The sequence below is a fragment of the Bos indicus genome, chromosome 23 (genome assembly GCF_029378745.1).
Source record: "Bos indicus isolate NIAB-ARS_2022 breed Sahiwal x Tharparkar chromosome 23, NIAB-ARS_B.indTharparkar_mat_pri_1.0, whole genome shotgun sequence".
Lineage (NCBI taxonomy): Eukaryota > Metazoa > Chordata > Mammalia > Artiodactyla > Bovidae > Bos > Bos indicus.
The window spans coordinates 24,567,187-24,591,653 of record NC_091782.1 but is presented as its reverse complement, the minus strand read 5'-3'; the positions used below and the strand labels follow the sequence as shown (position 1 = coordinate 24,591,653).

The following is a 24,467-nucleotide window of genomic DNA, read 5'->3' as shown; positions in this document are numbered from 1 at the left end:
TTGAGAAATTTTTAATATAAGAAATGGGCAAAAGGATTTTAGCCCTGAAGGCCCAAAGGCTTGGTTCGCCTCTTGGTCAGAGGCATGGCATCCCAAAGGTCATAGCCTTTCATAGACTGGCAGGCTTCTGTCAGCCTGCCTCCACCTGGTCTCCAGGGTGGTGAAAAAAGAAAAACTACAGGACTCCAATCCCAGGCCTCCCTGGGATGGTCTGACACTTGGTGACACCTGGCCTGGCCAACAGATGAATAGGGCCAGTGCCTGGAGGCTCATGTGAGTGACTCTGAGGCACCTATTCCAAGGGGATTACTCCCAGGAGAAGTAACAGCCAGAGGAGATGGAAAAAACCTCCTCCCCCACCTGCAACAGCCAGAAAAGGTTTTTGGTTTTAAGACTGATGGGTAGAAGACACTACCAGGCATGCTCTCACTGGTTTCTCTGTTCAAAATGCAGGCATATATCATCCCAACCAGGAAGAAACAGGTAACAGTTTTGACCTAAATAGGGCAGTTTCTTAAGTCAGGGGTTCCTCAGAATCACCTGTGGGGTTCAAACAAACACATCCAGGCCTCCACCCTCACCCTCACCCTCCCTGCCATTCAGGGAGCCTGGGGCTAGGTCCACGAATAATTATCTTGGAAATGCTCCCCAGACAATCCTGATGCTCACCTCAGGTTAAGAAATGCTGGCCTAAGAGAAGCCACAAGCACTCCTCAGGGAAACCACAGAGTTGTTTGTGGAATCCTGTTATCTAATTTATCCAGTTTGGCTTTATTTTTTCCCCAAAGTACCTTTACTCTTTTATAAAGCACCAACAGTTCCCCTGCCGCTAGCCACCAAGGGCAAGGGGTGGGAGGGCAATTTACTGACAAAGATCTATTATATTGCTAGTTAGTACATCAAGGAAAACCTTCTAAAAAGAGGTGGGTGCCAGGTTTTGATCGTTGGAAGGGATGGTTAAAGGCTTTCCTGAAGTTTGTACTCATTACCAAAGTGCCAAAAAGGAAATTCTGAACTGCGGAGAACAAATGCTTAGAGTCAAACATTTTAAATCTTCAAAGCCCAAACTGGGGTCTGTAAGCAATTAAAGTTCTGGGACATTAATATTTTTTGACCCTGCGGAAAGGGGCAATCAAATTCCAATCACGTCTCAAAAACATCTGGACAAATTTGAGCAAATGATTTTTCAGCCTTCCATATATTTCTTTAAATTACGCTGTCAACGGAACAAACCGCGTCCTGGAGCACTAAATAAATGAGCGCCGCTGCTTGGGCCGCGCCTGCGAGAGAAACGTGCGGGCGCACGCAGCGCCGCCCACCGAAGGCCTGAACCGGCCATAAAACACCAGCAATATGACATCGAAGCCAAAGACAGGAGTAAATCAAATAAATAGAAAACCCACTGTAAAAGTTCAAATGAGCTCTAGACCTAAATTTAGCCAGAGATTTACTAGTTTCCCCTCTGGAGTTGTAGTAAATTCTACTTCTGTGGAAGATGCCAAACAGCAACGTTGGAAAGAGAGTAATTAGAGCTGAGGGTAGAGATGGGTACACGTGGGTGACATATAGACACCCTGAGCAAGCACACGTGGCTGTGTGGGGAGGACAGGAAGATGTGCAACCTGGGCAGAAACAAGCATCCAGGGATGCAGGAAGAACTGGAATAAGGCTCCACCCCTCAAAGGTCTGCCTGTCACCCCCAGCGCTGGGGATGTGAATTGTTAAAAAGCCTGGATTCCGATTAATAAAGCCATCCTTCTCAGAATCTAGAAAACAGATAAGACTGACACGCACACAGCCCGTAATCAACGCTGAGGGGTGGGCACGCGCAGGGGGGCGGAGCTGGGAGGGCTCCCTACCAGCAATCCACCGGCTTTCGCCACTGAGCTGGGAGCTCCCATTGCCTCCTCCCAAACGAGGTGGCTGCGCAGGTTGGGAGTAGGGACGAGTTTAGGACACTCACTTGGTGGCCAGCAGCATATTCTTCCGGGAGTGCAGGTCACTGGGATCCGTGTGCTGCCGGTTCAAATATTCAGAAACAGCTTTGGCGGGAAACTCCGTTTCGCAAATATACCCAAAATCCCGAGCTAAATGAACAGCTTCTCCTGAAAAGACAGCCGCAGAGGAAATAATCAGCACCCAAGACCATCCCAAGATCAGGAGGTGTTCCCTGGTCTATTGTTATTGTTCACAAAACAGGTCAACTCTTGGGGGCAGTAGCAAAGGTGGTGCAGACGCCCAAATGAACATGGTTCTCAGGCCATGATTAAAGTTGATGGAACACACTTTGTTCCTGCTGCTCCTTCCAGCCTCTCCCTGATCACGCTTCCAGTCAAATCCTAGCTAGGCAACCCCTGGATAGTTTCGGGTCTCCCACACCCCAGCCCTAAGGGAAAGGTGGGCCACTTGTGGGAGCCACCTTGCAATTGCATCTAGACAGACAGTGAACTGAACATTCAAGCCAGATCTGCCCCCCACCCCCTTTTTTAAGCATCTAACGTGTTAACTCCTGCTTTAAATAAAATTTAAGTCTTCCTAACTTTTGTATCTTCCTATAATTAATATATACAAATATAGATCCTTGTGTGCCTATGTCCACATATATTAAAGAATATATAAATCATATATGGATCAGTGTCTATCCAGCAATGAAATGTTTATTCTCCTTGTCAGTTTCCTGCTAGTTAGGTTTCAGGTTTCTCCTCTTCAGAGGTTGCTGCCATCATTCTCCTAGTTAAAGACTTTCTACTGCACAAAGATGACACAGCAGCTATAGAAAAACTGGACAGCTGAGAGACTCCTCAGTTAATGTGGAAACCCCTTTCGAAAAAAGCATTATTACCCTTTAAAAACACAGCCTTAGGGGTTCAAGGGAAGATCTTAACATAAAAAAGAGATGTGCTGAATTATCCCATAGCCACATTATTTCTAAGGAGCATGACTACTTTTAATCATCATTAGCATAGTAACCAAACACTTCCAGCTTACAACAACTCATAACACTGAAAACTGCCAATGGAATATTGGCATTTCAGTGGGTTTTCCAGTTCCTTTCCTTTCCACCCAAATCCCTGTCTTGGGCTGAAATTACCTTGACTGCTTTTCAAAATGAAGATTGTGATTTTAGCAATATGCTAAAGGGCAAAAAGTAAAACCCCCAGGCTGAGAGGCAACCAGTAATAAGTGTGGTCTGGAAATTTGGTCACCTCTGCCTCTAGAGGGTAAGTTTGGGCCAGGCAACTTTGCCTGAAAGATGTCAAAGTGCAATGCCTATCAATGTGATGACTTTATGGTTGCTGCCTAAATATTCTAAGATCCCCTGCTCCAAAAACTAACTCCCCGAAGTAGTGTCATAATATCGTATCCATAAAAATAGAAGAAAAACCCAAAACCTACATGTTAGACTCTAGAGAAGATTCTACAACTTCCTCTATTAGGTCCTTCTAGCTGTATTTCCTGTGTCTTCCACAACCCACAAATTCAAATGCAGATCCACTTATTCTAGACTCTGGAGAAGATCCTGTTTATTACATACCATAAATATCATCTCCAATCCCAAAATGATGAGCAAATTAGAATGTGCTTGTTATAAGTATGGGCCTTTAAATTTACAACTGAAGATCATACATGATTCCCCTCCATGTTTCCTAACTCCCCCCTCCCATTCCCCTCATCCCCAACCCGTATTTCTCCTAGGTCACTGGTCTTATGAAGCTCTATTTCAATAAATCCCAGGTAATCAGTGGGAGATAGGGGCCCTGGAAGTGACATGAGTTTTAAAATAACCATTAGAGATCATGAATGCAACAGTAATTTCACAAATCAACAGTGTGTTTAGTACTACTGATGATTCAGAGGTAAAATTTGGGAAGGAGAAGGGGTATAGAAGGGATTGCTGGTTACAGAGTTATTCTTGAGTTTGTTAGAGGTTGTTTCAGGTACCATGTCCTGCGCCTGGAGGCACCTGCACTGGCTTGGAGGCCAGACCTGAGCACTCTCCAGAGCTCGGGGACCCTTGCACACATCCCTTGGCCTCCGGACAATTGCCACTCCCTCTCAGTAAAAAGACCTTTGAACTTTTCAAGCAAACGCTTGACATCCAACTCATAAGGGCACAACAAGTGCAATGATTTCCAGTTAATCATGAAACGTGTAAAATGTCAGCTTTCAGCCAACAGTTAAACTCTGCCACTTCATGAAATGGCCACACGTCTTGCTTACCTTCCACCAGGGAGGTGAGTAACGTGACATTTGCTGCTTTGCGTCTGCCGGCGGGTAAATTCAAACCGATTTTCTCTAGCCTTTCTCTCAAAGATCTCCCCCCATTTTTCGATTTGGCTCTGAAATTGCAAGAATTAACATTCTGATTAACCTCAGAGTGTTCCTGAAACAAAGTTTAGATTTAGCAATCTAAAGCCCAGTGGAGCTTGAAGAGGTTTTAACTTGAGGTTAGCACTTTTTTTTCCTTCCTTTTGGTTATTTGCTGATAGTTTGCTGAGGTTTGCTTAATTTCTGCAATACAGAGCATAAAAAAATCGAGTCGTTCTTTTATCTCATGAGAATAAAAAATGACACCAGATGGGAATAATTAGGGTGTAGGTTGTGGGTCCAGAGAAGGTAGAAGTTGCACGTGCACAAGCCCAGCTCTTTCCTGGTCATGGAGCCAGAGAGGTGAGCCAAAGCCGGCAAGTACAACCTTGCCGAAAGACAGGAAGAACTGGGTGGTTCAGAAAGGAGAAGGCTCAGCCTGAAACAGGTGGGCTTTGAGAGTAAGAGGTCAAGAGTCACAATAAAATGGAGTTGGGTTAAAAGGGGAAGGAAGACTGAAGCATGAATCTAACGATGATAGTAAAACTAGCACCAGAGGAGTTTAGTTACATGATAAGTGCTTTATACTGATCATCTCACTTAATCTCAGTAAGTTTCATACACACACACCCTCAATTCCTAGGGGTAATTGAAAGAAACTTCTACACTGTAGAGCTCAAAGGACTCCTGTGAAACTGAACTACAAAGTAAAGCAGAGCAAAAGGACTCAAAATGAAAAAGGGTGAGTCACACCCTTACTTCTTCCCAGTGATCCCCCTTTATGTGCTAAAAATACAAGAAAAAACCTATTCTGACTTCTCTTGCTGTGCTGTTCACCCGGCCACTTTTAGGGAAGAAGGGGAGTTTCAACTCCCAAGATAGGCTAACTTGAAAAGTTCATGTCATGCAATGTCACACCTTCATATCGGAGGCACTAACGGAAGAGTTCAGGTGTTGGCAGGGACTTTTGGGGAGGCTTTGAATCTTTAAGATAAAAGCCAACTCCTCCCCCAGTTTCCGCAAGGAGTCTATGGATTGTCTTTCTCCAACACTGGGGAGCATATGAAAGGCCCCAAGGAATACCTGTCTATACTTCTAAAATGGTGTCATTGTTATTTTTGGTAGTGGTACTGAGGAAAGGAAGTCACACAAGTCTAGAACAAAGCTTTTCAAACCGCGGGGTACGATGCATTAGTGGGACAGGATCAACTTAGTCGGCGCCAAGTACACTTTAAAGCAAAATAAGAGATCGGAGCACACTGCAGGTGAGAAGGGGGTTGCGCCATGATACTCTTGTTTTAGGTAAGTGTGTGCAGATTTGGGGTCCCACTCAAGGTAGAGAATGCTCCGAAGGGTCCTGGGAGTGGGAAGAGGGGCGCCGGGTACAGGGCGGGGAAGTGGAAGGTCCCCAGGCCCGCATGGCTGGCGGGAGGGCAAGGAAGCGCGAGCTGGGCGGGGAGCACGTGGCGGCGGCGGCTGTAAGCTGCAGAATTCGGTTGCTAGGCAACCGCGCGGCATTAAAAAGTGGTTGGGGTGGTGGGTTACCTTCTGAGGACGCCGCCGAGGAGAGACGCATTGAGGCATTCGGGGGGCGACAGCCGTCTCTGAACTTCTCCCACAGTTACTTTGTATTTTGAAGTTGAACTAAGCAGAGACAAACGGCCTGGGACCGAGCAAAACACCTCGCCAGTGTTGACGGACATGCCTCCTAAGAAGCCATCTTTATTCATCATCAGAGAAGTCACAGATTTGGGAGGAACCGGAACTAGAGAGAGGAAAAAAAAATGCCATAAAGGTGACCGGGTTTTGATCCTAGTGACCGCCGATAGAATGAATGTGTCGCTGCCTGCGCAGGGGCGAGGCCACAGGCCAGGCGCCAAGAGGAAAGCTGCAGGAGGAGGTGTGTGTTCCCATGGTTCCGCGGTGCGTTCCGAGCTCTGTGTACAAACAAAATGCAAAAGCTATCACCTCTGGAAACTTACCCCAAGTGTGTGGACATGTGAGAGTGGCTTGCCACAGTCCCGCTCACTACACGAATCAGGAAAAGCACGCAACCCAGAGTTTGGATTGTGCTGTGAAGCCAGACAAGTCCGATTCCATCACGTGTTGGCTGTGTGACCTTAGACATCTCACTAAAGCTCTCTGAATCTTCATGTCCTCATCTGTCTCCTGATAATCACATTTGGTGCTGAAACCTGAAGGCGATGCTCCCTATCAGTGATATAAAATAGCAATACCAATGGTCTTTACGGGAACCCTTCCCTCCTCTCCTATTTGATACAAATCTATGGCCATCACTGGCAAAGATCAGGATGGTGAGCCCCATCAGTCACTCTGCCCAAGAACAGCCAAGTAATAATACCATTAAATTGGGGCAGTTGGACCCAAAAGAGCTGCTTATTTCTCTACAGTGGATCCCATTCTTTGCTATATCCTAACAACAGATTCATTTAGAAATGAACCCAAATGCTCCTCTCCAGTGAAAGCAATTCTGCGGTGACATGAATTTTGTTTACAAATTAACGTAAAGCACCCGGCTGGTGATTGTTTGGAGCAGTTATGATTTACAACAGGTGCCCTGATCAATCAACCAATCACTCTAATTCATGTGAGCGGCGGTCTTGCCTTGCCCCAGTTGTTTCATTTCGGCAAGTAATTGATAACAAACCGCACTCAAGGTATGTTTTATGCAGAAGTTAATAAGAGCTGACAGCTGGTTGCCACTGCTACCCAGGCGCATTCAGTCTCTCCAGCCTGTATTTCTGTTTAATTGTGTTTCAGTGTCATCTGCACCTTAGGAAGAGGCGGGGCTCGGTAGAACCAGAGGCTAGGAGCCAGGAACAGTGAACGGTCAGCTTCCCAGTCCCCTGGCAGTCTCCCTCCCTTGGACTTCTACACGGCTGATGCCCATTTTCTTTCTGCAGGCCACTGGGCAGGCGACACTCCCTGCTGGCTTGCCCTAAACCTTAGCTTCTTCCATGGGGATCTGAAGCCCCTCAAGCACCTCTCCAGTGATCACCAGGCCAGGGGACTTATTGAAACATGCAGTGTTTCTGGCATGAAAAAGGATGCTTCCATTCTTCCTTTTTAATAAAGAGTCTGTCTCACTCTATAATCCTGGTAAGAGAAAGATATGCTTTTTCTACTCCCTGGAACCTAGAACCCCACATGTCAAGCAAGTTATATAACCTCCCTTTACTAGAACAGACTAACCACCCTGAGTGTTCTTGAAACAGCTTATTCTCTCTACCACAGATCCCAGCATTTAGACCTTCATGATATTTTAGAGACTCCTAAAAGGTAGGTCTCAAATCTTCTATTTCCTATAAATTGCATTTGGCTCTTTACAAACGCCTGGAGAAAGGGTTTTCTGAGGACAGTGGACAGAGAGACAAGCATTCCCTTTTTCTACTTCTTAGTAGACATTTTAGAGTTTCTGATCTCTCTATATAGTCTCTCCCAGGGCTGAATGAATGATATCAGGTAACCAAGTGAATATTCTGCACTGTCATGGTGGTGGGGCAGTTACAAAGTGGGGTTTCTTCTTTCTGATTCCCTTCATCACAGTCAGTGAAGTGCTTCCCATTTGAGGGAAATGTGAGTAAAATATGGATTTAAAGTCACTTAAAAAATAATGATTGGGGTGGGAACACCCTGTCATTTAATTCTCTTACACAATATCCACATCTATTTCAATATGTCTTTTTTTCCACTACTGTCCTGATTTCTGTATTTCAGATTCATATGCAGGCACTATAAACAAATAATGTACGATCATGGTAACCTTGGAAAACTTCTCTGCAAAATACAGATGGCCCTTTGTAGTTTTAATATGGTATGAACTGTAGAAATAAGTTGTATAAAAAGCTTTGTCTTTGATATTCAGCAACATTTAAAAATTTAAATCCTACTGTATTTAGAAAGAACATTTTAACAGAACCCCCCCAGCCCCCACAGCCAAGCAACTTGAAAATAGTAAGTTAATTCCTATTTACGATACTGGATAACTGAATATCTGCTGAGAATTGGAATTCTGCCTGCTTTTCACAGTCCCAGGTGCCAAATCTCTTGAAAAGCCAGGCCTTTCAAGACATTTTATAGCCTGCCCTCAATTTCACTATTGTTAATTGCCTGATTTACCTGACAAGAGCAATTTCCTTTGGGGAATGTCCATAGCTCCCTCCCAAGGGCTGTACCTTTTGCATATACATTATCACCTAAATATCACCCACCCAGGCAGCATCCCTCAGCACTCTGCTGTCTAGGGGGAGAAGGAAGGGGAGAGTGGTGATGTTTTTTCACTCCCCTTCTCCCCCCACCCCCACCCGACAAGACTGTTTGAGCAGACGCACTTCAGGTTATATTTCTGTTTTTGAATTTAAGTATCAGTCTTGTTCACACCCTCCACTCTCTCATCCTCAGGTGCTAAATGCTGGCCTTTGAATGGTTTCCTAAGCTAGACTCTGCACATGTCTTGTCTCACACTCTTCTAAGTCCAGCCTACTTCCAGCATCTACCTTCCCCTCCACTCTCACACCTGCTTTCCTCAGCTGATTAACCCCATATTTTATTCTCTTTGTCTTTTCCCTTCTGCTTTCCTCCAGCTTATCAATAAACCCAGGGAGCAACAGGGCCCGGTTGATTTGTTAGTAATTATGAGCACACTGCTCCTGCTCACGGAACCCAGAGATGACTAAGATAGGTTTAAAGCGACAGCAGGAAATGGTAAGGAAATGGAGCATAGCAAAACTCAGCGTGAAGCTTTCAGTTCTTTATATGTTTACAATTTTCTGTGCATACATTAAAACTGGGTGGGATTTTTTTTCCTCTTCAGTTCTCAGTTGGATAGCGTAGCCAACTTCTGGATGTAACACCCACAAAACTTGCCCCCCTCCCTTTTAACTTGCATTATATGGGGGCAGAAGAACAGAGGTTTAAAAATCGATCAATATTTCATTACAGGGACTGGAGTTTAATTTGAAAGAGTAGAAGGAAAACCGATTGGAGAAAATATTATTCATTAGTGGACTCTATAGAGCCAAAGTGTTAATAAGGTAGCGTTTCATCTTTACACTTAAGTATGAAATCACAGCTCTGATATCTTTGTGTTTGACTGGAGGCAGGTCTTCTGTGGTTCTGATCTGTTGGTGGGAGAGAAGGAAGAAATGAACCCATCTAATGGACTGAAGCCTAAGTCCCTCTGAAAGGTGCTCGGACTTAAATATGGAAACCTCTGCTATTCGCGGTATCTTTTGGGGCTTCCCTGGTGGCTCAGAGGTTAAAGCCCTGGGTCGGGAAGATCCCCTGGAGAAGGAAATGGCAACCCACTCCAGTATTCTTGCCTGGAGAATCCCATGGACGGAGGAGCCTGGTGGACAATAGTCCACAGGGTTGCAAAGAGTATGACTGAGTGACTTCACTTTCACTTTCACTTGCACACCCGGAAGCAGCAAGAGGTGGAGCATTGCTTGAAATAATTACTTCTCACCAGCAGATCACCCTTTTCCTCATACTTACATTGCTTCTCATCTACCTGAGGGCTAAATGTTTTTCCATATGTGTATAAGAGCATGTGTATAAACATGAGCACTGAAATCCTGAAGAAAAAACATAAAAGGATTCTCACAGAGAAAGCCAGAACAGAAGAAAACTACAAACATCCAGTGTTGGCATCCTTTAGGGGCAAAGCCTAAGAGGCTGGAAACTGGGTTGGATCCCATCATTTAACTCAGTGTGTGGGACCTTGAGAGAGTCATTTGTCTTCTCTCCGTCTCAATTTCCTCACTGGAGGGTGGGGGTGGGAGTTGGAGAAGAGTGTCTAACCTTTCCAGCTTTGAAATTAGATGAACTCTGATTACTCCCTGGGTGGCTGGAATGTAGCTGAGAGTCTCTAGTTGAATAAAGGCCGATAGGGACCCAAGTCAGCTCTGAAAACATGAACCTCTTCCTTTGAGAGGAAACTCATAGCCTTCTCAAAGGTTCTGACAGACTGGGTGCTTTGACCTCCTAGGTCAGAAGGCGGAATCTCAAAAGAACCCCTTGTAATAGAAATTGGCAATTTCTCTATCACCCCCCATACCCGGAGAAAATCCACACCAATCAAAGTGTTTATGTGGGGAAGAGGCCAGAACTAACGGGAAAAAAGTGGGAGAGAACCAAGAAGCTGAACTGAAACTAACCAAACAGGATATCCCTAAGACCAGTGAAAATGGCCCATAGTCAACACTTGGACCTTGGACTCCAGCCATGCCAGTCATTCCAAGAAATCCCAGCATCTTTTTCTGCTGTCTAAGATGTCCAGTCGATTGCATATTGGCCTCTAATTGCACCAAAAACTTTTTCTAAAAGCTTAGGTGAGCCTTCTTTAGGCTGGTGGAAGAGTGGCAGTGATCATTTATAGGAGCTGGGCACCACCCCACCCCCTGCCCGGCCCAGATTCCTAATCTTAATGGAACTGAGAGTTAAGAATGATTTTTTAATGTCTTGTTGGATTTTTAGACTGTTAATGTACCGAATCCTTCTCATTATTACTTTATTGATTGCTCATTGACCAGCCCCCTTCAAATCGTATTAACCACCCTCTGCCGGTTTAGATTAGGAGAGTTTAAAAAGCACCTTTCATTACTCCCCCCGCCCCCAACTCCTGCCATGGAGTTGAGACTCGCTGGCTTAATGGGAGCTCTAATGGGGCAGCTAAGAGGAGAGGGGCCCCAGTCCCTGCCGATTGCATTAATAGCTCAAAGGGGGCCAATACAGAAAATTAGCCGTAAACGAGCTCTGGAGATCTTCAAATGAAAGAGCCATTTATCACGTTGGCTACCTTCACTCCACTCGTTTGCTCTCTCTACTGGGAACAACTCATTTCCTCTTAACTAAATTACTTCAGAAATGTCAGCTAAGCCCAGATAGCAAACATAACAAGAGAGCTAGCCTACAATCAATGGGGTGATATCAACACGGGTGAAAAACTGGACAGGGTTAAATTTTAGGACGGAGACCTTGCATAATTAGAGAGACACACGCGCGCGTGCACACACAGAGACCTATATCCTTTATGTCTAAGTTTTCTCCCTTAAATACACACAGAGGCAGAGAAACCTGAACCTGGGCGGGTTGCTGCCACTTTATTAATAAGGTAGACCTTTAAAAATCTCTCTAAAAGCCCATTAGAAAGCAAATAAAGCAACCAGGTCCCTTGCCAGTTGTTGAAATTTAGAATATTTCGTCCAGGAAACGTTCTCACCTCTTCTTTTATGAAATTAATCTCTTCCTCATAAAGGTGGGGGAGGGGCAAAGACGGGAGACCAGAGGGCAGGGAAAGAGCTAATGAATCCATAACCTTATTTTAAGTGGTTCATAGTGATCTAGAAAAGTAAATCAACCACTTATTCCACTTTTGCCCATGGCTCTCTAAAGATAAAAATATAATATTAGGATCTTTTCGTCATGTAATAAAGCAAATACCTGAAATATTAAATAATGGACTTGACCTCACACTTCATATTCATACCACACTCCTTAAATCAATAGAATGACTGGGGTGCCACTTAAATGTGTTAGGCTGTGCATTTTTAAAAAGGTTTGCAGGGGGCATAAAAAGTAGTCCATATTTCCAAAACCAGAAACTGCCACGTTAGTCAATATTCTTTTCTTATTCCTGGAGATCCTCATATATACACACACATTCACATTTCACTGACAAACATACACAAGCCCTGAAACCAAAGCATCCACATCTAAGAATATTTTCAGCTCCATTTTGTTAGGCAAGTTCAGTTCCAAATATTTTTATTGGCCTATTAATAATATTTCTAATTGGTCATCAGTTGGGCATGCCCCACCGCCAGCCCCAATGCTGTTTCAGCCCCCATAGAGAACTCTGAGCTAAGGGATTCTAGCTTTCCATGAAAAGGGACAGAAACTAGAAAAGAAACCAAGAAAGCCAATGAAGAAGCACCTCTCCTCCTCCCCATACTAACCCCCGCCCCACCGCCCCCCATCCCATCAACCAGCAATTAACCAGAAGAGAAGACCCAGGAGGGAATGGTGAAAGTGAGCTGTCAGTGCACTTGCAAATCAAAGCGCAAGCCCAAGTGTCCCAGCGAACCCAAACCCTGGCATTAAAAATCCGAAACGATACTATCTAAGGAAGAGTCGGAGACATTTGGAGGAACACTTAAATACTTTTACCCCAAACCCTACTAGTCGTCTTCAGGATATTACATTCAAAAGCCAAATGGCATCATTTCAAGTACAGCCTCCCCTCTCCGCCTCCCACCTCTCAAAGTGACTTTTTCTGCTTTTGTAAGAGCAGAAAATTGAACACACCTCATCCTGCTTACACACCCTCCTACTCTACCGGCTTGACTCTGCATTACTTTTCAAACCATCCTTTCCCTTTTAATTGTTTTTGTGAATGTCATCTGGCTCAAATGAATCAAAAGTGACTGCAGCTAGGGATTGTTGACACCAAACAGAAGGACAGGCCTTCTCCAGCATCGATAAAAAAAAAGGGTTACAGTAGTTAAAACTGTAGCTCCAAATACCGGTTCTTGCGATAATTAAAGATTGCACTGTTTACACATTCAAGCTCCTAAATTTGTGGCATGTGAATGACATTTGGGCCTTTTGGCAGCCACACTAATCGCCAGGCATTCTCTCAGTGACTGTCAGAGAAGAGGGGGGAAAAATTAAGCAGCTGCAATACGCCCGAAATGAGTTATTGTAATTACATTTAATTAGTTTAATTAGTTAATTATTTTGCTTACAGCTGTACAAGAGACTGCAAACATTTGTTAATATCACATGCCCTTTACCAGTATGGGGTGATTCCACAGTCACACTAAATCATGAATGCATATGTAGGAAGATTGAGAAATGTTCAGAGGCCAGCTCAGTTTCTCAGGAAGAGCATATTTAGCGACACATTTGGCACAATTAAAAAAAAAAATCTGAAGAAACAACTCGTAAAACACAGAGAACTGGGAACAAAATTACCACCCCAAAATACAAAAGCAAGGAGAGAAGGAGCTGCCCCAATGGCATAGGGTTTGGCTCAACAAACTCCAGTTATCAATGAAATAATTACCTCATATTTTTGAAAGCAGTGTTTCCCAACCATACAGAATGGTAGTTCAATTATTTATGATGTATCTAGGATTGCTAGCGAATGTACTGTGAGAAAAATGGCAATGGTCTCTGTCTCTCTCATCAGGGTTTCTGCCTTCAGTCCGCCACCCCCATCCCTTCTTCCCAACAGGCATTTTCATCCAGATAGCCACTGTCCTATGATTGTGAACAAACACTGGTGTCTTATAAAACAATGAAGTCCTTCAAAGTGAAAACGCATCATAAAGACGTGAATGCACAGGAAAACTTTGCTTACTTTGGTGGGGGGAGAAGAATCCATACCTTTTTTTATGACAGACTGGTCCAATAGATTCATGCCGCTGTTATTGGCATCTTCAACTGACTGTGGATATAAAAACATCACTATTCAAATCGACTGGATATTAAAGAATCGCACACATAAATCATGTCATTCCAAACTGGAGTTTCTGTTATTTCCATTTATATTAATTCACAAAGGGAGGTTTTATTATTATTATTATTACCTCCAAATGGACACAGAAATGAAATTCACCCAAATTATAAATTCTTCCAATGGAAGAAGAGGAAAGAGGGAACTGAGAGGCATCTGGGATGCAGGATTGGTTTAGTGATTATATTAAACATAGATATTACATAGACACATAAACTTATATTATTCGCTCTTATGAATTGTGAAAATTTGGCAGCCGCTGAAAGATTTCCACCGATATTAGTCACAGCGATGTCTGTTTTCTATGCTATCCCAGTGCATCTTAACCCCAGAGTCATTTTACAAATACATAATAGTTTACATTATAGGATTTTAATTAAAGTCTGAGCAATTTGGAATGGAATGCAAACAGCAACACATAGGAACACGTTTGCAGACCGTCAGGACCGCACACCCACTGCGGTTCACACACATCTCAGTGCTCTGTGAGCTTCCTGCTGCAGGACAGTCCCTGCAAGGGACCTGCACAATCTGCTCCCCCTGCCACTGCTGCTGCCCAACAAGAAGCACACCTGTTAGGAAGGCAGTAACTACAGACATGCACACACACACACACACACACACACACAAACACAGGATCTCCCGGTGAGCAGCACCTGGGTCATGGCAAAGAACAGTCACCTTTCTTGCCAGTTGCATTCCAGAGAAGGAAAATTTTGACCCTAGATGTTGGCTGCACTTCAGAGGGGAAATGGCTGTTAGAATGATATTCTTGCTGTCAGGATGCACTAGGCTTCTAGCTGTGCATCCCAGGGCATCCAAAGGCGGTGGATTCCCACCCTCTACTCCCCACTGAAAATCAGGGTTAGCCTTTCCTGCAATATCCAGCCGCTTTCCTTGATCCTTACAAACCTGTTTGGACCAATCTGTCACCCTCTCTACAGAGGAGTAAAAAGCAAAGGGCTTAAGAGGGAGGCTGTGTTTAGACAGCACCTCCCACCCACTCAAGCTGCATCCCCAGACAGGGTGTGTGTTCATCACAAGGAAGAGACTGTCTACCCCAAACAAGCAGCACAGTAGAAACGTGATGATCTAATCACGGAGGGGGCATGTTAATTTGTTTCTTTTTGTTTTTAATAGCCACTCCTCTGTTCTCAGAAAGATGAAGAAAATTGTTATTCCCCATAAGAACCATTTTCCATGTTGCAACATGCCATCCCCATCTTAAAGTAAAAAGAAAATGCTTTAAAAAAAAATGCTTCATGTAACTTGTTCGGAACTCCCAGGAGACCCCACCATGCACACCGGGCGCGCACACACAAGATTCACGCCTTTCTGTGCTCACGTGTCTACAGTGGCGACGTGTCCACGCAGGACAGAAATATTCGCCTGTGTCTGTGGACGGGCAGACCCGCGATCTTACGGGCCAGGACCGTGCCCCCCCACACCTCACCCTCACGTCGGTACGTAAATATGTATATACGCCTCATCAACGACGTGGGGTAGTTGTGGTAGTTAATGAGAAGGCTCTTGTCTGATTTTCTATCTAATTACGGCCGCCTGCTGGGTTTTTGTACAGGATATTCACGCAGCATGCTGGCGCTTAATCGTCACAGGGAGGATCGTAAAGATTTAATTAGGACTGCATGCGGAAGCTCGGAAAAACAACTCAGACTCGTAATTACTAGACTTCTTTAGTTAAAAGTGATACCAGGGGTTGCTTTAAGACAGTAGGGTGTGTTTGAGTGTGTGTGTGTGTGCGTGTGTGTAGGGGCTTTGACTTAACATCTTCATATGTTTACACTCAGGTAGGAGAGGTGATGAGAGGTTAGAGAGCAAAGACCAGAAGAAGGAAAGAGGTGTTCACAGCAACTGAACAAACTCCAAACTGAGTATCATCTCCAGCTCTCTTTCTTTCTGATGCTTTTTTCTGAGTTTTTAACACTGTCCCCACTCCCTGCGTGCCTGCCCGTGCCCGTGTGCGCGCGCGCGAGAGCACACACACACACACACACACACACACACACACACACAAAATGGGTGAAATGTAGCATACCAGAACCCAAACAGCGATTTGCTGGTTTAATAGCCCCTGTGAGTAAATTGAAATAGAAATTGACAGGGTTTTATAGTTTCATTTAAAAAATATTAGAAGCATTTGGTTAATTAGCTCTTCTCTTTTGCTTCTCTCACGATCCGGGCGGTGCCCCGCGTGTGTGTCTGGGTCACACAACATCTTGCCCCAACCCTGGGCCAGGTGAGGACCCTTGGCTGAGAGGCCACTCCCCCCTCCTTGGCCTGGCAGCTCCCTGGTATCTGCTGGATCGCGGCTGGACTGACATAGATCCGGGACACACACTAGGCCCCTGAGATGGAACAAGTGACTGGGGTCCAGGCTGAGGCACCTCTGGTCTCTTTTTACAGATGGGGGGGGGGGCAGCGCAGCCCACCCATACCGCAGAGGCAGGAAATGGGAAACGCTGAAACCACCAGCGGCTCCTGCCACATAGTCCCCTGCGCTCCTGATCCCTAACTCAGAAGGGGAGCCTCTGGGATGGAACAGAGGAGGCGCAGCCTCTGGATTCAGGGGTCTCATCTTTGGTTCATCTCTTCCCCTGTCTTTTTTTGTCACCTGCCCCGTGTCTTGTCAAGCACACCCGGCGTCAAGAGGCCTGTCACCGCGTGGGAGACAGAGATCCTCCCTTTCTCCTGGGAAGACTCAGGGTGAATTCCTCTTGACCCCTGGCACCGAGGGTCGACCCCGAGAAAGTCTCCCGGGCCTCCCCACCTTGCCAGGGGACCTGCTGAGATGCTTCCGGGGGAGGGACGGGGAGAGATGGGGTGGGCGGGGAGCAGCCAGGGCCCTGGGCCTTCACTTTCTCTGCTCTGGGCTCTCTCCACCTCCCGGGCCTGAGCTCCAGCCGCAACTTCCATGAGGATATTCTCCCAAACACACACCAACCTGACCTGTTTTATTCTCGCCTCTTGCATCTGACCAAACCCTCCAAAGTTCTCACAATTCTGCCTTAAAAATACAATAAAATGACTAAAAGCAAAGAAACCTATTCCCTCTTTGGGTGCAGTCTCTGAGTTTAGTAGCCTGAGCCACCCCGCCTGCAGAGTGGTAGTGACATAGCCAATGTAGCGTTGCCAACAGCAATGCTGATGAGTTGATCCACTTTCATTATCTAGCACTTTGAACCATACCCACAAAGGTTAATTTAAAAACTTTTCCCCCTAGACAAGTATTACCCCAATGCATTAAAAACACACACACACACACTATTGAATATTTCCTTTCTCATATGATATTCTGAAATGAGCAATACCTTCAGGACAGAAACAGTTAAACTTGATTAAATCAACAAAACTACCACTTATGACTATGGGTAATCCAGCCACAACTCAGGTGATTCCATTATTTCTGGAAATAACTAAATTTCCCCTAAATCAGTAAACCATCATAGACGAGACACAGGCAGCATTTAATGCTATCACCACATTTTAACTGTTCAAAATACATTTTCTTCAGCAAGGTAAAGAGAAGGGACTCATGCACCCTTTCTCTTTCCCATTTCATGTTCCTTCGCTTTAGAGGTATGTCTATAATGGTGCGTGATATAGACAACCATGCCAATGAGATTGAAGAATCCCTTGAAAACCTTTCAACCGTATTTATCTTTTCTAGAGACTAAATTAAAGAGCAAAAGGAGACCTGCTCAGAATCACCCAGTTTTCAGAAATCATTTCTTTGATGTTTCTTTGTTTAATTTAACCAAGTATTCTCCACCAAATCAGGCTCCATTGTGTAGGTTGCAGATGGGATAGTGATGGGGTGGGGGGGTGTTTGGAGCCTTTTGTTTTAAGAAACAAACATGTGATGCCTCTTCAACTGGTGACACTGGGGAGAGGAGGGTGCTAGCAGAAAGAAGGACTGGGGAAGGACGTGGAGAATGTGGCTCAACTGCCGTTTCATGGTCCAAACGGGGGAAAAGAACCTCCAAAATGGTATGTGTCCTCATGAACCCCCAAACAGAATTATGACTTTCTGGGTCTCTCCCCATAAATCTTCCATTGCTCAGATGCTGCCTCTGGAGCTCAGTTCTCTTGGAAAAGGGTTCTACAGCTTATGGGACATTCAAAGTAAGACCTGGCTTGAACAAAATAACACATTTTTCTTCCAGTGTGCATTGTCATGCTTAACAGAGTCTTTGCAAATTTAGCAGGAACCTGTATAGAGGTCCCTGCACCTCCATGCTGCAGCTCCAGCCTCCGGGCAGCCAGGATTCCACCTGCCACGTCAGGGGGCCAGACCCAGGGGGGTAGGTTGAGAGGGCACCCGGCCTGGTTACACAAAGCCAAGAGAACTGGAAGGAGTACCCTAGCTAAGGCAAGACAAAACCACCTAGCTTTGATTCTAATGACCCCAAACTAGCAAAACACAGTACACTTTTCTCCTTCATTTTTTCATCTCTCACACTTCTAGCTTTCGTCATCGAAACCCCAGAAAATGCCACTAGAGAGTCATACAGGTAATACACAGTTACATACATCGAGTCCATCTGCTCCTATACAAACTACCTTCCCTCCACCCCTCCAAAAGACAGAGCTGTCCCTCCCCACCCGTCCCCGCTCCCTGGGCATTTGTTACTTGTTTATTGTTTGTGTGCCGTTACCTGGACGTCCTCCATGCCGGGATGGCCGAGGCCGTGCAGCGAGAGGCTGTCCCCCATGCCCGCGTCAAGGCCGTGGTGTGCTGAGTGCAGGAGCACGTCGGGCCGGCGGACCGAATGGTAGTCCCTCCGGGGGTCGAGGCCCGAGAGCTGGGGCAAGGCGGCCCGAGGCTGGGGCAGGAGAGAACCGGCTTCTGAACCCACTTCTTGCCGCTGCCGTTGCCCCCAGGGATGCTGCTGGGGCTGGTGGAGGGGGTTCAGGGAGTAGGGGTCGTTGACGTGGGAGTAGGGGTCCTGGCTCTGGTGGTAAGGGAGCGGCTGGTAGGGGGGCGGGAAGTAGGGCGGCTGGAAATCTGACGACGGGGTGTGCGACAGCGGCGGGGCGCTGGAGTAAGGTCCTTGGGACACCGAGCCCAGCTGGGAGAGCCGCGAGCTGTGACTCGGGACGCCATCGTGCCGGTCCTGGGAGCGGAGAGGAGAGAGAGAGAGAAGGGGAAGGGAAAAAAAAACAAAAACAAAAAACACAAGCGACAGATGGAGAAACCCGGCTTGGGCATCCTCTTCCCAGGACAGGGGAAACAAGAGTCTGAAACTTAGCCTCCCAAGCTGACTCAGAGGGTACATGATTTCAGCAATTCCAAACGCGAGGCTTTGGGGGAACATGGGGGCGACTCACCCACTGAACCAACATCTAAGCCTTCTGTTGGGGTGCAAAGCCGGCAAAAGGGATGAGGTAAAGTAACAGTGTGTATGGGGTTGGGGGAGATGATCAATTCCCTAATGAAAAATACAGGAGTCTAATACACTGTATTTGTTCTTCTGGGTGTTTTAGACTATGTTTTTCTAACTCTTCCAGAGGTCCAAAGCATAACAAATAAAACTTCCTACTATTTTCTGTGCTGCTCCTCTCGTTCAAAACCAACTTCTGCCTTTCTGGCAACCCAGCCCGCTGGCCAGGAGTTCCCCAACACCACCTGGTCATTCCAGGACACCTAGGAATCTGCCTGATCTGAGTTTCCTGTCACCCCTTCCTCCCCAAGAGGAATTAAATAATTTATGTAGTGTTGGGTCGAAATGGATCTCATTCAAAAATCATATCCTGAGTCCGTCTTAAATTAAGTTGAACTGCAGTTCAAAGGAGTTCTTTCTAAGGTTGCTTTTCAGTATCTAATATTGTCCCTACTCCAGGGTGTGAAGATGAAAGACCTGGGGTTGGGAGGGGGGGAAACCAAAAAATAAAAACAAAAGGCCTAGACAACTTAGTGTTGGTCCTAAGTGGACTGCTGAACTCAGTGAAAGGGGAAGGTGTGCCTGAGTGTGTGTGTTTCTCCCTCTCCTCTCTGGAAATGCCATGGTAAAGTCCCCATGGTTCTTTCTGGAGAAATAGTCACCTAAATTTCCCAACTGCGATGGCAAATAAAAAGTTTTTCTGTTCGGCCTCCCCCTACTCCCCAGCTGACTCATGGAGCTCAGACAAACACACAATGCAGAGAAGCAGCTGCAGCCTCGTCCAATTATGGTGCTAAATTACCAAGCCAAAGGCGCTCGAAGGAAGACAGAGAGCGAGAGTGAGACGCACACACAAGAGACAGAGACAGAGAGACAGTGAGAGGAGAGAGCATGCAATTCTGGTACAACGTGAATCCAGACTCACCATGGATGAATAGGTGTGGACTAACATCTGGAAAAAAAAGCCTGGTTACTGCTCAAAATCAAACAATGATTTAAAAAAAAAAATCAAGGAGTCCAGCAGAGAAACGAGCTGGACACAGGAGCCGAGCTTGAGGTGTTTCCAGGACAAGCCATCAAAAAAAAAAAAAAAAAAAAATCCCCCCCCCACCCCCAAACGAGATTGGCGACGCCTGTCACACACAGACAGAGCTGTTCATCGGCCTCTTGCTTGTCTTTTTGGCCTTTTTTCTTCTGCGGTTCTTCGGGACTCCAGGAGCAGTCCTCTTCCGCCCGAAGCTGGGCTCAGACTGCTCGGGCGCCCCTTCCTCCCTCCGCTTGCCTACACCGCCTCATAATAATTGATATTCATGACTATTAATATTACACGAGTACTTTAAAGGGAGAATGGAGGACAAATGGAGCGTGAAGCAGCAGCGGGCGCAGAGCTCCCCTACTATTGTAAATGACGTTCATTCAGTGGAGAATTACTAGATGTAATCAGACGAGGGGGCTGGCAAAGGCAGACCGGGGGAAAAGTTTAGCAGGAAAGAGGCAGAACTTCAATTAACTGAGCCAGGGACGCGCGTAAAGCAGCCCCTGCTCCCCTGAACCAGACGGTGAAGAAGAGAGCATCCTTGGGGTCTTGTGCTGAACCGTAGGTGTCTAGGTTCCTGGAGAGGGACTTTCCTAATGGGAAGAACTGACCGCCCTAGGTGCTTGGCGCGCAGATTACAAAACAAAATAAAAAGGCGTTGCCTCCCCCTTTGGAGGGGAGAGCAAAGGAACCGGTGGGCCCGGCTGTTTACAGTGACGTTTACAGACTCACAGTATACTGGAGATGATGCTTATTTATTAAAGGACAGAGGCGAGATGGGGGGCTTTGCATCCCTTGTGTAGCCTTTCCCTCGTTAGTGCTCCTGCAGTCTGTGATTTTTTTAACTTCAATTTAAAATATATGCAATCAATCTTCAAGTACACTAAAGTTATCCTTTCCAGGCAAAGCCAGGGGCAACAGAAAACCTTTTTGGACGTTTCAGGAACCCGTTCAACTGGCCTGACTGCCATTTCTGTTAAAGTTCAACCTTCCTTCCGACTTAAATAGACTCCTTCCACCGGCTTCGCGTTCTCTTATATTTTTTTGAGCAGAAAAATTAGGCAGATAGGAGTACCTGCAGTATCTCTTGTCTCTCTCCGTCGGTCTCTCCTCTCTCCCACCCTCTTTATTCTCCCTCTTTCCCCCTTCCACTCCACCCCTCCCTCTTCCTCCCTCCTCCCTCCCATTTAGCTAGTCTACTTTTGGATTCTTAGAACGAGTTTATCCTGCTTACTTTTCGGAACCCAGTGAAGCCCCTCTATATACCCGGAGCTATTTACACCGTGGTTCCATCGCAGCCCGCGCCAAGCCCACTTTGGGCGCTCACATTCTTTAGGACGGTTTTAGCGCCTTCGACTTGACCATTATCCCGGCTGTTAAAGAAAGAAAAGGAGGCCGAACCGAAACAAACCCCACCAGGCGGAGGCGCGGCTCTCTGTTCCAGTCAATACACAACCACAAAGAGGAAAGGAAAGTCCCAAGTCATCATTGCGCAGAAAGACGAATCTCCTCTCTCCTCTCTCTCTCTCTCTCACTCACACACGCACACAGACACACACACACCCCCCAAAATCAAGATTTGGGGCTGGGCAGAGCTGGGAGATTCCTGGCGCGGGCGCGGGGCGCTGCTCTGAAACTCCACCAGTGGCCGTAAGGCGCGCGCCGGCTCCTCGGAGCCGCGGTCTGGGTCGCGGGGCTGGGCCGGCGGAGTCGGGAGGAGCCCACTCCCAGGGTCCGCAAGGCGGCTCCCCGTCCGGCTTTCTAGGATCGTCCCGGAGCGGGCGGGGTGGCGTGTCCCCCGCGGGTTGGGGATCCTCTGCGTTCCACCGCGACCGCTTCGTCCGACCCAGCGCTTCCCGTGCCGATCGCCCGAGCCTTGGCTTCTCAACGTCCCCTCTCCGACTCCCTCCCGATCTCCGGCCACCGCCCGCTCGCCAGCTTCCACCTTCCCCTTCCCCAATTCCTCTGCCCCTTTCCTTTCACCTTCCTCCAAGCTTTTCTTTCTCTCTTCCCTCTCTCGACGTCTCCTCGGAATCTTCGCTTTCCCCTTCCCCCCTAGCCCCTAATTCGGGGGCTCCCGGGCTGGTGCGCTCGGAGCGAAGTTCCGCGGGCCTGGGCCGCTGTCCCCGCTCCTTCCGGCCGCCCGTCCCGCGCGCAGCCCCGCCACCCCGCCGCTCCGTCGGCGCCCGAGACCCGAGCGCACGGCCCGCGCGCCCGGCCCCAAGGAGGCAGACGCCCGCCGGGCTGCAGACAGCATCTCCATCCGAAGGGGAGTCCCCCTGGCCTCAGCGCTAACGAACCGTGCGCACTCAACCCGGGTAGAAAATTTCGTTAAAAATGCCAAGACATGGGGCCGTTTGTACGCCCCGAGTCTCAAAGAAGCGAAACATGAAAGAAAAAAAGAAAATTAAAAAAATTGCTATGGCTCCTTGGCTTGCGCTCTCTCTACATCCATCTATCCGTCTGTCCGTTGACCACCCTCCTTCTAATTTTTCGTGCTCTACTTGGATCCGTTTGTTATCGATCTCAAAATTTTTATTAAAAATAAAAATTCAAAGCCCGAGTCTGTTGCGAAGGAGGCTTGAAAGTCTAATTCTCTCCCACACTCAAAACGAGGAGCCTCTGCCTTTATTGGTCTCTATTTTCTCTGCCCACATTCACTAGCACCCGTTCCTCATCAGATCCTGAAGGAGTGGGGGGCGAGGAAGAGAGAAAGAAAAATAAAATACCAAAAATCAGAGAAATCTCCTAGGTTAAAGTAGTCAGATTTCCACCTTAAAGTCCCTTTTCAGAATGTCGAAGTCTCCCCAAGCCAGCTTTTCGAAAAGTTAGAGAAAGCTGAGAAAACCGGCTGGAAATCTACAAGCAAATAGCTTAAAAATATAGATGAGTTGGGGTGTCAAGAAGCTCAAATTCTCTATCTGCAAAGCTCTAAGATGCATCTGGGGGTGTCGGCTCACCTCATAGATATCTTCGTACTTGACATTCTCCACGAGCTTCCAGAGCATGATGGCAGCCTGGTCTCTAGGAGGTGAGTGCATTCATGTGAGGAGCAGATGTCTGGCTTCTCAGGACTCCGCTGTCTGTAATGATCCATCTATAATTGGAAATGGGGGATACACACCAAATCCGACGCTCCTCTCCCATCGCAACTTATATCTGTTGTCTCAAACAATAGGCTGGAGAAGTAAGCCTCAGCTGAGAGAAAAACATGATTACACACACTGGAGTTAGATGCAACCCACAGACATATATATTCTAAAAAATCATAAACACGTATTTACACCCAGACACCCACATTTAGTTATATAAGCACCCCTGGGTCAGGAAGAGTCTACAGACTCTAAACATGTATTTAAAGGAGAGAGAGAGTTGGTCAGCATGATTAATATAAATATACACATTTAAAACCTCTATATTGAAAATGATGAATCATTGTACCCACTGATTTAAAATCTTTACAATTCATTTGGGGAAACCAGGGTGCCCACAGTTCCCCCATTTTCTTATGTAGATTTTAAAAGAGGACCATTACTGAGATTTTTAAATACAAAAGCTCCTGTTCTTGTTTGTTCAGCAGGAGGCTTTTGAAAGCTGGATTTGGGGATTTTAAGGGTGATCTCTCTGTGTTGATGGCTACACAACTTTTTTTTTTTTTTTTTCCTTCACTGTACCTTAGTCACTGTAGAACAAAAAAGCCGGCTCACCACAAGGACCATTTCTTATATTTTCCCAGTCATTCTGCCCAACACATTTAAAAACTTAAATACTGTGTAACCACCTAAGTCTGTCCTACTCATCCTTTAAGGGTTGTTTGTATTTTCAACGGATTCCATGTGCCATTCTTTCTTTGGCTGAAGTCTCCATTTTATGAAGTTTTTGGGTTTTTTTTTTTTTTTTTCAGATGTCGGAAGCAACATAGGTGTACAATCTCGCAATGTTATTTTCAAGCCTTCTTTGCAGAGGGATGGGATGTTTTATATCTGCATTTGTTGTCTATAACTTTTAAGTGGTTTTAATCACGGAGAATCAAGAAATGGTCACCTGAACCTTTGGAAGGTTTAAGAATGTTTTTTCAAGAAGATACTGAAAAATACTTTAAGATATGTGGGGGTTTGTTCGTTTGAGTGTATTTTTTCTTGGTAAGGTAATTTGTATAGCTTTTTTTTTTTTTAAGAAA

The 24,467-nt window shown here is 46.2% G+C and overlaps 1 protein-coding gene across 11 annotated transcripts in view; it reads right to left on the bottom strand.

The window, feature by feature from the left end:
* Positions 1-23,513, bottom strand: part of TFAP2B (transcription factor AP-2 beta) — a 28,995-nt gene extending 5,482 nt beyond the window's left edge. For 2 of the 11 annotated variants that reach the window (XM_070778101.1, XM_070778102.1), the window contains exons 1-6: positions 23,248-23,512; positions 18,526-18,984; positions 13,720-13,780; positions 5,854-6,073; positions 4,222-4,340; positions 1,964-2,105 (exon numbers count right to left, since the gene is read on the bottom strand). In XM_070778101.1, the coding sequence (XP_070634202.1) occupies positions 1,964-2,105; positions 4,222-4,340; positions 5,854-6,073; positions 13,720-13,780; positions 18,526-18,984; positions 23,248-23,328 (1,082 nt within the window). In that variant the 5' untranslated portion in view covers positions 23,329-23,512. Of the gene's footprint in view, positions 1-1,963; positions 2,106-4,221; positions 4,341-5,853; positions 6,074-13,719; positions 13,781-18,525; positions 21,426-23,247 lie in introns of those variants that run through there. The other 9 variants (XR_011563406.1, XM_070778097.1, XM_070778099.1 and 6 more) reach the window with 8 other exon arrangements.
* Positions 23,514-24,467: the final 954 nt, after the last annotated feature.